Here is a 14,116-nt window from a genome sequence, read left to right on the forward strand (position 1 = left end):
TGGAGCTTCAGTGTGCAGTTTGACAACAGAAAGCTGTTTTCACGCTCAGCTGCTCACAGCGGAACATTTCTCTGTGCTCTCAGAGACTCCCATTTGAAGGGGCGGGCCTACAGGCATGATTTGTGACATCACAAATAGTTTGGAAGTCGATACTGGTGCAGTATTAAAGTGTGATGTGGAAAATTGAAACCTTCCATGCACAAACGCTGAGGATGACCTTCAGAGTGAAGTCAGTACAGAACAGATTGTGGAGGGAGGGAGAGGAGGAGATGTCATTCGGACATCTGAACAAGATACTTTTAGTGAGGATGACATGACAGACACTAATTATGCAGAATCATTTCTATACATGTTCAAATGTGTCTGGAGGGGATCTTTAAAGCCACCATGTGGTGAAGATCAGATGTATTTCATGTCAGATTTATTGATAGTAGCTCAAAGGTGGTATCAGATACTTTATAGAGAGGAGAACACTACATTAACCACACTACTGAACCACTAATGAATTACTTTGTACTTTACATCACTGTTGCATGGCCTCCTCACAGCCGGAAGGTGCCCTGTGGACTGCAGTGGGTCTGTGCCCTGTGTGGGGGGTGGGGGGGTGGGGAGCAGGAAGAACCAGGCAGAACAAGAGAAGAAGAGAACATCTTTCTTTCTTATCACATCCAGTTTTATACATTTCAAAAGACTCTTAGTCTTCATACAAACATGTGCCATTGCTTAAAGTTCCATAATTCAAGGTATAAAGGGAGTTACTGTATATTAAAAGGCATTGTTATGTATTGGGTAGAAAATGATGTATGATTGCACTGACAAAGCACATTTTAAAGGCAAAGGTTGAGAAATGGGAAACACATCGCTGTGGGGTACATAATAGGCTAAAGACAACACATGCTTTATACAAAAGCTGCTCTAACTGAAGGAGAAGTCCAGGTTAATGTACTCTGGTGTGTAATATCACAGGCATCGTGAGCAGTGGTTCTTTACAGTGCTAAGAGCTACTGATATGAAGAAGTTTGTCTCAGTGATGTGGAATCAACGCTGACTGTCTGGGTTAAAGACAAATGCAACTGATTTGATATGAAGCTGCCAGAAGTTCAGATTTTAAGCAGATACTCGATTTTCCACTAGAATATCTTTTTGTGTTTGTTGTTATTGACACCAATTTCATTGCCAGTTTACTGTTATATTTCCTATAGTGTTGTTTGAGACAGTCCTTTAATATCCAACTTTAAACGTTCCACATTGAAAACTGTTCACCGTGTGTCATGTGTTTATCTCTAGTCAACAAGTTCAGTATGTACATTACCCTCAGATGTCCGGTACTGACCGGGCTCTATTCAGAGGGGGTCATTCCTTTGGTACAAAACACTTTAGAACAGTTGTGATCTGAAAACAAAGTAAAGTAAGGTGTATCTTTTAGTGTTTTAGTGGTGAGTGTGGACACCTCAAAGTCGTCTTCTGCATTGTGAAGAGAACACACACAACACTTGAGGTGTTTCCTCCTCTACAGTCTCCAGTCTCCATCTCCCTCATCTGACCGCCCACAACGCCATGGTTGAACAATACACAGGAGCCCTGGACGACTTCCAAATCTATCTACAATTAGCAAGCAGTCATAAGTGAAACATGACCACCAATGACAGAGAGACAATCTGTATTGTAACAAACTAATGTTCCTTTCAAAACCATGGGTTTATTCTTCAACCCTCACTGTCTACACAACAGCTCACACTTCACATGTAGGACCATGACCAGAAGCATTCTTGCATGCTTCAACTGCTTGCTTCTGTCTAAGCCACAGGGATGAGCATGTGTGAAGACACTGACTGAGGTCTGAAGCTGCTGCTGTCACCCCTTCCTGAAACATCAGCAACACACTGGAGCTCTTGTTTTTGGTCTGACCACCGACGGGACCCTTTTAGTCAGCAGCAGCAGCAGCAGCTCCTCAATGAAGGTACAAAAATCACGTCACTTGGATTAATGGCAGCAAACTAAATCACGCCAAATTTATTTTCAAGGCCAACATTGAGCCAGATTGACAACAGAAATGCTGATGAATACTGACCACAGGTCAGCTGTAATGTAGCTCTATAGAGTGAGAAGCAGCACCTTTAGTCTCTCATGACTTGGCTTGAAAAACATGACAACAATGATAATGATCACGAAGAGTGAAGCGTCATGAGAGAGCGGACCAGCTGTGACTTTACGGTAATAACAAAGTCCTTTGGCTGTGACTAAAGCTGTTGTAGAGCTGCAAGAGGAAATAACGGAGCTGAAGCCTTCAGGAGGAGACATGGCAGCAGCAGCACCTCACTGCTGCTCCGTCCACCATTTCATTGAGCTTCTTGGAACCGGGACACATCATGGCCGAAAAATTGTGATGTAAGGCACCTTTTACAAGTGCAACTGGTTCAAAGAAAGTGTCTGACTCATGACTACATACAGTCTAATAAGTCTAACTGCACATTAATGAGCACTGGCCAGCTGACAGTTAGAGCACCAGTCTGGAGTCACATTAAACATGACTGCTTGAACATTTTAAAAAGAGAGAAAATATTGAACATGACAATATTAAAAAAAGACCTGACTTTTTGAACTGTCATTTTTTACAGTAACAGTCTTTTGGTTTCAAAGTTTTTTTTGCATGTGAGCAGGCTCAGAGAAAAATAAAAAAAATAACAGCAAAGGTTTGACTAAGTCAGATAAATAAAAGTATAAAACGCAGATAATCTGTGGTATGATACAAGTCACAGTATCACTCATCTGGAGTGCGTCTTCGTGGAGGCCATTATTACAGATAAAATGCGACTTCCCACTTTGATAAATAAGGATTTGCTCCATGGTAGTACCTCTAACAGTAACTTTACAATATGGTTTCTCAGGATGTTCCATCAATAAATAAAGTAGGCTGAGTGATCAGAAGTTTTTGAAGATCTCTAAGTCCTTCTGAGGCACAGGAGGGTCTTTCTTCCAGTCGTCCTCTGGGTAAACATCGAAGTTCGACGTGTCACCCTCATGGGACACTTTAGGAATGATGGGAGGCTGTGGACATAAGAGGACATTTAGGACATGAGCAGCTCTGAAACAACAAAGCTAACGCTAGTACATTTTCCCTTCACTGTCCCATCGTGAGCATTCTCCTTGACAAATAAACTGAAAGTATGTCATGTCCTGTCCTTAATAAGGCTGGTTCATTCTTTGCATGGACCAATTCAGCAGCATTGACATGGAGGAAAAGACAGAGCTGACTGAATCACTGTGGCTTCAGACTTCAGATGAACTCAATGGAATTCTTAAGCATGAACACAAAGAGAGATTCAACTAAACCATAATTGAATGTCTCTTTGTGTTCATGCTGCTGTGGACAACCTAGGTGTCTTTGTCTGGCGTTAGTGGGGCTGCCCACCAACCCCCCTTCATCGTCTGGCCTGCTTCCATTCATAACTGCAGCATGTGGCAGATGCCGTGCTTCGGAGTGTGAAGGTGTGTCAATGGCTGAATGAATGTATAGTAAAAGCACTTTGAGTGACTAGAATGGAGTACAGTATTTACCACTGAATATGCAGACGCTGCTTTAGGGATATCTGTGGCTATTCTAAAGCCAACAGTCCAAAGGTGCAATGATTCCAAAATCTAACCCTAAATAAAAACCAATTAGCAAAAACCAAAGTCACCAAACATAAAAACTGAATTTAATTTTCCAACTTAAAAGTACAGATTGTTTTAGAAGGGGGAGTAAACCTGAGAAGTGTTTCATGGGTCAGTGAAGTCTACCTTCAGATGTCGGGCAGCTCTCACCTTCAGTTTCCTCGAGGGAACGGCCTCCCAGTCCACATTCTTGAACCAGCGATGCTTCTTCACATCATCCGCTCCATTCTGAAAGAGAGAACATGGCTGTATACAGTCGTACTGTACAACACAGATGTGTCTGAACACTCTGGTGAGGACATGCTGAGAGCCACAGAGATCGGATTTCTGGCTTGTAGTGTCACTTCTGAGGGGTGATAGAGATCTCATGTTGATACAGATGGGATGTGTGAGCAGTGTGCTTGAGGTGGCTGTATTCCCTCTGAGACAGCCTGTCAGTGGTCTCCTTCCCCACGATGGTCTAAATAGTGCCTCAGGACCCCCCCCCCCATCCAAATAACAGACATTTTAAACCCCAAAAGGTTCAGATTCAAAGGAAAAACGAAAATTAGTGGTAGACATCATCTGCCAGCATCTTCATGTTAACAACAGCAACAAATAGCACATCTGTATACCTCTGCCCACTGACTTTGGAATTTGTGGATCTCCTGTTTGGGGAATAACAGAGTTTCAACTCACATGTTATTCGTCTCTGTGGTTTACCTCCAGTTTCCTTCATTATAAAGCAAGGTAAGAAAACTTGTCTGTATGGAGTCTGGAATGTGCCACGACAATTTACCGTTTACAAACTAACCAACTGGTCAACTGATCATCATAAAAAAGCTAGTATACATTTTGATTGCTTAAATAACATCTAAATCATTGATAATAAAATAAAATACTCACATTTCTTTGTCTTTAAATGATAAAATGGAGTTTAAATGGACCACCTAAAAATAAAATCAAGTGGAACGTGCGGAGCAGCAGCAGGAGCTCTGATTGGCCAGATCCAAAACTCAATTCCCACTAATATTTAACAGCTGGCCAATCAGAGTCCTGCTGCTGCTGCGCTGTGGGTTGCACATCGTTTTCATTGCAGTCATTGAGTGCTCTGAAGCTCTGGCTTATGTAGACGTGTTGAGATATTATGTGTGGTTGTGAGAACAGAAGCCATGAGAGTGGAGCCAGCAGCTGTGAGACCATGCCAGGCTGAATTCTTGTCAATACAAACAGCAGGAGCACGTCAACTAGTGAGGACTGTCCCTTTGTGCCCCGCCTGGGCTCAAACTGAGAGGTGAGGAGGTATAGCAGCCCGTGGTAACGACAGCTCACAGCCGTATGGGACACCTGTATTTAGAGCAGCCATGCAAGCAGGGCTCTAGGGGTGCTCATGTTGGCGCTCGTCCACCACTTTAGCCTGACTGAAGCCTGCAACCATGACAGGTTCATCCTCATGGTCCCAAGAGGATGAATCCTGATCACTTTAGTGATCCCGACTTCTTCTGTTGTGCCATAATCAGTTCAACATTCTTTATCTAATACTACATTCCCATCAGTCCCAGCTGTGACTAGTGTTCATTAGCATGAAAACTATGATGGTGGATATGTCCCCCCAACTCCAACTACAGCGTCACAGCCGCTGTCACGACTGGAAATGTTCTATTGCACAGTGATTCATATCTTTGGAAGGTGTGGGTCTATTTGCACTATTCAGAAAACAAAATCTATTGCTGGCCACAGTTGTTTGGCCATATTAGCCAGCTCTGAGTATAGTTTCATTTTATAATGGGGTTCTTCCCACAGTGCAGCAAATCATTTGCACTTAACAAAAATAAGCTTTCACAACTGTACAAAACTGTTTGTATTTGCTTGAGACAAAAGGTAACTATATCCAGTTGGATGACTGGATGACTACTCTACATGTCTGAATGCTCTGGCACACTTTATGCTTTCCAAATAGATGTTGTTTAGCCTCAATGGTTTGCCAAAAAATGCTTTGTACATGGAGAACAACATGCTGGACAGTGGTTCCACCAGACTGCAACTGAAAGAGACAAAGATCCGTCTGAGCACCAGTCCAGCAGGAACAGAACTCGTTGGTATTCTCCCCTGTCATGCAGTACTGTGGGGACGTTTTAATCACTTGTTATTCATCTTCAAGGGCAAAACTATTTGGAATGCAAATAGTGCATTTGGTTTCTGAATACAGTTTTTTCTATGTTCAAACAGCCATCTTTGTTCAATCACCAATATTATAAAAGGAGAAACATGAGAGTAACAGGTGATTACAAACCTTTGAACAGTGGTGGGGCTTTTTCCACAATTAAATTCTCAGAAGCACTTAATGAAATAATCACTTTTTTAAACCAGAATTTTTAACCTTTGAATTGAGGGAAAGGACTAATGAATCAAATGTAAATTCTAAAAGAAGATAATAAAGTACCAATAATTAACTGCATGGACTAAACTGCTTCCCCATCTTTCATTAAAAGCCATTTAAGTGGAAGTAGCACATTACGTTTGGGTGGAATAAGGTCGGTGGAAACATGAACAAAGAGTGTATTTTAACATTTTAAAAACTGACTCTAGGACTCTTAACATTTCTTTTGGGCTTTATCAGATATAGACAGTGGACAGAGGGGAGGACACACAGCAGAGGGCCACAGCTGCAGTAATGGTACGTACATTACCCCCACGAGACTTCAATTCAAAACTCAAATATGAACTCATCAATGCAAAGTCATACATTTAGAAAAGCTTTTAAGAATGTTTCAGTTTCTCAGTAGCTTGACATTAAACCCTGTCAAAGATCATCATTATAGTGGGACAGACCCGTCTCTGTACGTCAGCATCGCTGAGCGATGTGGCTGCTCTGCACAGTAATATTGGCAGCCACAAATCAATATCATCTTGTCTGGGATTATGTGGAGTTAATCACTGGGTTTAGAGGAGTATTTGTTTTATTGAGAGCAGCTCTCAGTCTCCTGCTCCTTTCACTAATGTTAATTGAAACGCTCAGTCCTCCAGTTTGAATGGGAATCTACACAGCCCCATTGATGAGTGATGAAGTGGCAGACTCCCAGTAAAATGAAACATGTACACACTATTTTCCACTCTATAATTCCTCCAAGAGATCATTAGAAAACAAATGTCTCTCATATTCCTGAAGCTGCACACAGAGAAATGAGTCTAAATGCGTTTCTCTCACACGTCAGACCTTCTTCTGCGTTCAGCTTCTTTGGTGTAGCTGTTAGAAAGATTTCACATGAAGTTGGAGCTCTAACGCTCGGGGTCAGTATGGGGTCAAATTGCTAAGGGCAGAAATTACTTCTTGCTGAATTGGTTATTTGACAACTAAATCTCAATCAGAGATAGTTGCTGAATGTTGGTTCTGTAAATATGTCCGTTCTCTCAAACTCTGCCTTTGCTGTTGTTTTGCTCTGACTCAATAAGTCATAAAAAACCTTCCATAACACTGCTGCTGAGAGGAGCAGGTATGTGGCTTTCATTGGGGACTAACAGTATGTAGATAGAAGTCAGACATATTACAACATGAAGCACCCACACAGGCATGCATCCTGCTGGAAGTGAAAAACATGAACAAGTCCAAATAAGCCTCCTGTAAATTTCACTTCACAATGACTAATTGGAAGCATGTGTTGCTACAGTTACACTGCGGGCCCTCCGCTGTCCCGGTCGGGCCCTCACACTGCTGACATCAAACTACCTACTGAAGCTATGAAAAATGGTGAGCTGCCATGTGGTTCAGGGAGACAGGAAGTCTAACCAACTCACCTTCATGTTGCCTAGCCGTCTGGCTCGGTCAATGACCAGAAATTTCTTGATGAGGTCTCTGGGGGGAAAAAGAAAGAGTCAGTGAATCCAGAGCTGTACAGTGTGCGTCTCTCTCTCTCCAGGAAAAACTGTCAGAGGCTCCTCCAGCAATGTCAAAATGACAAATGCATCCTCGCCGAAGGTAGCCAGACAGCATCTAAAAGGTGACGATGGTTGGCTAAGTGACCTGTGTCCCTTTGACAGTCCTTTAACTGAACTAAATGAGCACTACTTTGCAGACAGGAACTTTCTGAAACTTTAAACTTGTGTATATGATGTAGACATCAATGAGGGGGGAACGAGGATGATTCACAGGGGTCTTAAAATGGCAGAGTGTAAGCTTTCTGATGAAATGTGATAGCTGCTGACGAACCGAGGGCTTTAGATAAAGGTGCCGTATCTCACATCCGACGAGCTGCTGACGGGCTCATAAATACAGCAGCTGGATGTTGACAAGTCAGCTATTTCTCACTTTTTGTCTAAATCCTTCAAATACTTAAAGACAGGCCTTCGGAGCGATATGTCACAGAGAAATATTTTAATCAGCTAGGAAGGGAAAATATTTGTATTTATGGCTTTTCATGGATTTTGTAAAGGAGAAGTCCAGAGCTGATGGGGACAAAACAAGAAGCAGAGAGAAGGGGGAGGGGGTATGAAGAGATAAAAAAGGCCACTCTATATTTTGTTCCATAATTTATTTCTTTTTTAAGCCTTTCCCTTTTCCAATGACAATTTCCAGCTTGAGGTTTTCCCCTTAAAGCTGCACCAATCACCACTTCTTCATGAACAATGGATTCAATGACTGTGTGTCGCTTGTAGTGCCAAGCACCCAGACAATAGTCAGCACCTTTGAAGTTCCCCCCCAGCTCTAAAAGGTGTTTTAGCCTCTTTTAGCTCATACTTTTGGATTCATGGCCACAGGCTCTCATCTACCAAGTCACTACATACCACCCACTGAGCAGCACACAGCAGACATCTGCTCACTGGCCAATCAAAGCCAGTCTTTGTTGAATGAACTCCAAAAAAACCAAGATGGCGACAACTTCTTATATATGGTCTGGCTTCAGCTCATTCCACTGCCCCCAAGTGGACACAAATATCAACTGATTTCTTCTCAAACTGAGCCTCTCCATGTTAATATCCATTGGCTGTTCTAATGCTGAGAATTATTTTTCATTTACTAGAACATTTAATTATGGCCTGAATATCCTTAGAAGTAGATCAAAACATATTAGACATTCTGTCTTGTGATTTTCTTTCCATCTTAATTAATACTCCATAGACTTGAAGAGTTATTGCACTGCATTATTCATGAAAGACTGGAAACGTCCTTCATTAGGTTTCACACTCTTATGGTGCTTTCAAATACATGTTCACAACAGTTGGTCCTATGGCCACTCCACTGCAGCAGGTCAGAGTGTGGCTGTAGAGAGCACGCTTAGTGTTATTCATTCTCAGCCGCCCAGGGAGCAGAGAACATCCCGGGAATTGGACACACACTTCCCACCACATGTACACAACAGAGGCTGTAAGGTCGGGTCAGCACAGTGTCAACATGTCCATAACAAGTCCTTAACAACCAACTCATTTTATGACTGAAGCCTTTCAGGCCTGTTACTGCTGGGATCACACTGGGACACTCCTCTAGGCTGTTACAGTGTCTCTGCTCAGCAGCAGCTGCTGCTGCTGGACACAGTAGTCTCCCTGCATTCCTCTGCCGTGTCTCACCCTTCTTGATGGATGGGGGCGTGTGACGTGGAACAGTGTGAGTGTGATATAAATGGTGAGAATATTAAAAATCCTTCTGTCTGCTGGCTGCAAGATAGATGGCTTAACAGAGGGAAGCTGAATTATCAGGGGAAGCAGTGTGTGTCTGACCTCTCAGGGGCCACTGTGTCAGGATTGATTGTGTGTGAGAGTGTGTGTGCGGGTGTACACAGTCACTCACACACACACACGTACACACACACACACACGCACACACACACACACACACGTACACACACACACACACACGTACACACACACACACAGACACACACACGCACGTACACACACACGTACACACACACGTACACACACACGTACACACACACACACACAGACACACACACACAGACACACCCTGAGTGCACCGGGCCTGTAATCTTGCACATTCCTGTGCCCTCTAGCTGGTCTAATGGGCGGTGTGAGCAGTGAGGGAACTGGTCCAAATCAGCTGGGTGTGTCATTAGTGACTGCAGGAGCTCCTGCACCTGAAGCCCCTCTTTAGCTCCAGGGAGCTCATTGTCCCAGTATTTAAGGGGCGCTGCAGCACTTGGAGACCCCATCTATGGCCAATATGGTCCCTAAAAGCGTTTGAAGTATAATGCTTTAATAGTCATTGCTATGGTGGGGGAGGGTCGGGTGGAGTGTGTCAGCGACCCTCATTTCCTGTCTGGCCACAGTTGAGGAACATGCCCACCTGCAGGCCAGGTTGTGGTTTGAGATGAGTACCAGTGTGAGTCTTGGCACCAGGGCTGCAGCTACAGGTCAGAACACCACACTCATGGTCTTGGTGGAATTTTCTCTCAGAAGGTATTTAGAGGTTTTACAATCTAAAGTAAAAACTCATGATTCCAGCATTAGGAGAGTCGATGTATTAATCATAAAATACATAAATATAATGCTTTTAATACTTCACCAGATTTCAGCAGCATTTAGACCTTTATGGTGAGAAATACACTATTTACAGTTTACAGTGTGTACAAGACACATCTGTCACAGCGGTGTGTGTGACTCCCTGTGAGAACATATACAATGAAGAAGACTGTGCTGAAGAGTAAAATGATGCTGTGTTCGAAGTCAGACACACACACACACACACACACACACACACACACACACGGCTTGTGTCATTTGATCCTGCTCTAGTGTCCGGAGCTTACTTGACATAGAAATCCAGATGGCGTGGGAATTCCAGTTTTCCGGCCAGGATCTTCTGATAAATTCCGAATGGATTGTCATCAAAGAATGGAGGGTACCTGTGGAGGTAAATACAAGTCATCAACTGCAGCTGCACACACACTGTCACAGTGTGCAAACTCAATTTGTGCTCTGCAAAAACAGCATGATGCAAGGAACAGGTAAAGTAGGTAAGAGCTTACACACATTCACCTGGATGGGTCTAAAGGAAATGGTGAGTGAACATGTGCAGAGGTCACCATTTGGAGTGGGGGTGGGAGGGCATGATGACTTTCTCCTGTAGACAGGGCAGCCTTTGTTCACAGCTATTTGGATGAGTGTGCGTGCGTTAGTATTCCTGCCACCCACAGGCCTTCTGCTGCATGCCACTGAAAGCTTTCCCAGCTCTCCTGTTCTTCCCTCTGCTCTTGCCTGGACAAGTCATTACCCGCAAATTACATAATGGGACTGGCCTCTAAACGCATTACACACAGAGCAGACAGGCGCATAATCGCACCAGTTTGTCACACGCCGCTTGCCTTCCCAATGAAAAGCTCCAGAGTCAAGAGACTGTGGCACGGGGGCGTCTGGGAGCTGGCTGTGCACCACAGACTCCACTTGTGTTTTTTTCTTCACAACTGGTGCTGTCATAGGTGGAAAATCTGGGTCATTGTGGCAGAATGGGAGGAGGATGAAAGTGATGATTTAACAGTCGACAATGTAATCTCTGACATATTCATTAGACAAAAGCAGCATGGGGGCTAAATGGTTTAAAGGTGGAAACGTTTGCCTCTGTTATACAGACAATAAAAGTATTCAAACAACATGACATGAACTAACTGTATCCATGAACCAAAGTAGGATATTACAGTCTGTTGAACACGAGGGAAACAGATTTGGTCTTTTACCAGAGATGTCATTTATATTAGTTATTAAGTAGCTATTAATGGTGATGACTCCTGAATGTTTCTTCTTTATTCCAATTCACAGTCTGGATTGAGTTTTTACATTGACTGAGATGTGGTATGTGGCAGACTGGGTGGTTCTGTAAAATATATGTGGTAGATAATGAATAATGCTTTAATCAGCCCTTTTCAGTGCAGTGTGAAGCACTGGAAACACACACACATGCAGGCAGGATCCAAAAGTTAACATATTGAAGAAAATATCAAGAACTATAGTATTTTTATAGGAGTAGCCCAAACATTGTCAGTTTGAGACGCCAATGAGAAAAAGCCAACATGTGATGCCTCTTGCTTTGTGAGGCTCTGTGAACAGCAGAGCTTCCTCCCAGCTCCCAGGGATGGACGCCTGTCTTTGGACTGATTTATGTTCAAAGGCAGCACAGATGTTAGAGGAGGGAGTCCCACTAGTAACCTGTGTATCCTGAGTCACAACTAGTCCAGCTCCATGACACTTTGACTTTGTGGGCAGAACAGGACACAATGTTTCTCCTCCAGGATCTCAGTGTCTAATCACCAGGCTGACGCTCCACTGAGCTGAGGTGGATGAGAACTGACCGGGGAGCCAAGGAGAGGGAAGGGACAGGAAAGGGGTCAATTTTCATTTTCATGCAGTCAATCCAGAAAATTGAGTCCAGGAATAGACTCGCTTTGATTAAAATTCCAAAGTGGGCTTCGTCTTCACATTAAAATACTTTTTGATGTAGCTTATTTCAATAATAAGCATGAAAGTGACCCTGAGCCAAACTCCCAGGCCACTGGGACTGAGTGAAGCCCAATAAGTTGCCATGGCTTTCCTCCAAAATGAAGCAGGTTTCGTCTGGGAGGTAATGATAAATACAGGAGGCACAGTGTTAGTGTGAGAGGAGTAAGGCTTCATACACAACCACATGAACTACTACACACAGGATGATTGGTTTCCATCAAGACCGGAAATCTGGCCCTGAAGGCAGGATTATGGAGGGACGACCCATTCTTTTTCTTCTGCCTTCTTTTGGCTTTCTCCCTTGGGGGGCCTGACCCTTCACTGTTTTTTCAACTTGTGCTTCTCCCCAGAGGAGGAAGATCTACTGCCGCTTACTTTTCAGAAGCAGTCGCTACATTCTTGGATCCAGACCTCTGATGAACAGCTACACAATACTGCTAGATGAAGAGGGCTGTTTGTGTGGGGGGTCTCACAGTAGTACCTCCTCCCTGAACACGTCTAGTGATGTGCTGAGGCCAGCACAGTACTCAGTCTCAGGACTGAAACACTTCAAAACCCGCCCAGATGAATGCTGGGAGAAGGTCACAGTCTGTCCACAAATTCAAAGCCACTTTTCCTCACAGGATACAAAGATGATGGATGTAGAGCGGAGGGCAAGCCAGCCTCACACACAGGTGACCTTTCAGTCGGACTGGAGAAAGGTGCTCCACATCAGTTACAGCAGTAAGTTTGGACCAACGTATGCTGTTCGTATTCAACATGATGGATAGGTGTCATTTCATTGACTGAACACCCAAATATGAACGAAATCTAAAGGGACAGTTCATCGAAAGACATATTTTCTGTCTTCCCTCTTGTGGTATCCATCATTAGTCCAGGTTTTAAGATTTCTGCACATACCACAATGTAAGTGAGTCTGCACACATGCTAGTGGCCCTGTGAGGGATGATTCTTCAGAGCCACAGCGCTTCGGACTAAATGCTAAACTCTATTCTGTTAGCGTGATTGGTAATATTAAAGCTGCATTATGTGGCACATGATTATGTGAACATGAAAGTTGATACACGTAGTGTTGAACCCACAGAGAAGTACCACCACCTCTGCAGTCTGCTTGGCTCTACAGAGCTTTAACCTTTCTCAGCCAGCTGCTTTACTGGTTTGTTTCAGTCTCATCAACCTACTTTTAGAGGCCAAGCTGTGAGAAAGCCACTGTACTGTAGCTGCTCAGCAGCAGACAGCAGACAGACACAGTCAGAGAGCAGCTGGTGAACATAGTGGAGCCTTTAGCAGAAAGATACTTTTCTCAGGAGTTGGTGAAAAGCAAGACAGGGCTAAAAGAGAGTGAATATTGGACTTAGATTCATATGTGGCACAAAACACAGCTGAAGCTGAAGGAAATGGCAGTTCTGCAGGTATTTAATCACTACTGTGAGCACGTAGAAGAAACTTAGTGCTCTACATGCAGCCAAATTTTGAAAATTAATTGAATATGGGCAAAAGACCAGCCAATATTCAGATAGTGCCATGCTATTGAACTGATTCAATCAATTAACTACTGGATTATAGAATATCACCTGCTGTGTCCCTGAAACAAAGTCCCAATCAATGTTGAAGTCAATCTTAACCTTCAGGCCGGTTCTCTCAGAATGCCAATAAGGCGCAGACATTATTATTCATCACCAATGACGGAGAACATTAGAATAAACCAGGTTGCTTTCTGAAGGGGATCAGCATCATTGTTCTTCATCTACAACAATGATTCCCATTCACAGATTCATTTGTAGCAGCTCTGCTGTGTATAATCACACAATGAATAAACCCACACTGAGACAATAACAGCAAAATGATTAATTGAATAATTCCTCTGTTCCATGTACACAGGCTCCTGCACTGCTCTCTGCTCTCACTCTCTTTTACTTGCAGGGCTGCTGTGTTGGATTGCATCACTAGTGTCCAGGCGTTCATGTTCCTCTGTTATTGCGTATCATTATGAGAGATGATCATCGACTTTATTCCAGTCACGTGGACAGTTGTTCAA

General features: G+C 43.4%; 1 protein-coding gene across 1 annotated transcript in view; it reads right to left on the reverse strand.

Moving 5' to 3' along the window:
- Positions 1 to 653: 653 nt before the first annotated feature.
- Positions 654 to 14,116, reverse strand: part of prkx (protein kinase X-linked) — a 30,185-nt gene continuing 16,722 nt past the window's right edge. The window contains exons 5-8 of the mRNA XM_070855604.1: positions 10,395 to 10,490; positions 7,429 to 7,486; positions 3,805 to 3,882; positions 654 to 3,048 (exon numbers count right to left, since the gene is read on the reverse strand). Coding sequence (XP_070711705.1) covers positions 2,923 to 3,048; positions 3,805 to 3,882; positions 7,429 to 7,486; positions 10,395 to 10,490 — 358 coding nt within the window. The 3' untranslated portion in view covers positions 654 to 2,922. The remainder of the gene's footprint in view (positions 3,049 to 3,804; positions 3,883 to 7,428; positions 7,487 to 10,394; positions 10,491 to 14,116) is intronic.

Source organism: Pempheris klunzingeri, chromosome 24 (assembly GCF_042242105.1).
Source record: "Pempheris klunzingeri isolate RE-2024b chromosome 24, fPemKlu1.hap1, whole genome shotgun sequence".
Lineage (NCBI taxonomy): Eukaryota > Metazoa > Chordata > Actinopteri > Acropomatiformes > Pempheridae > Pempheris > Pempheris klunzingeri.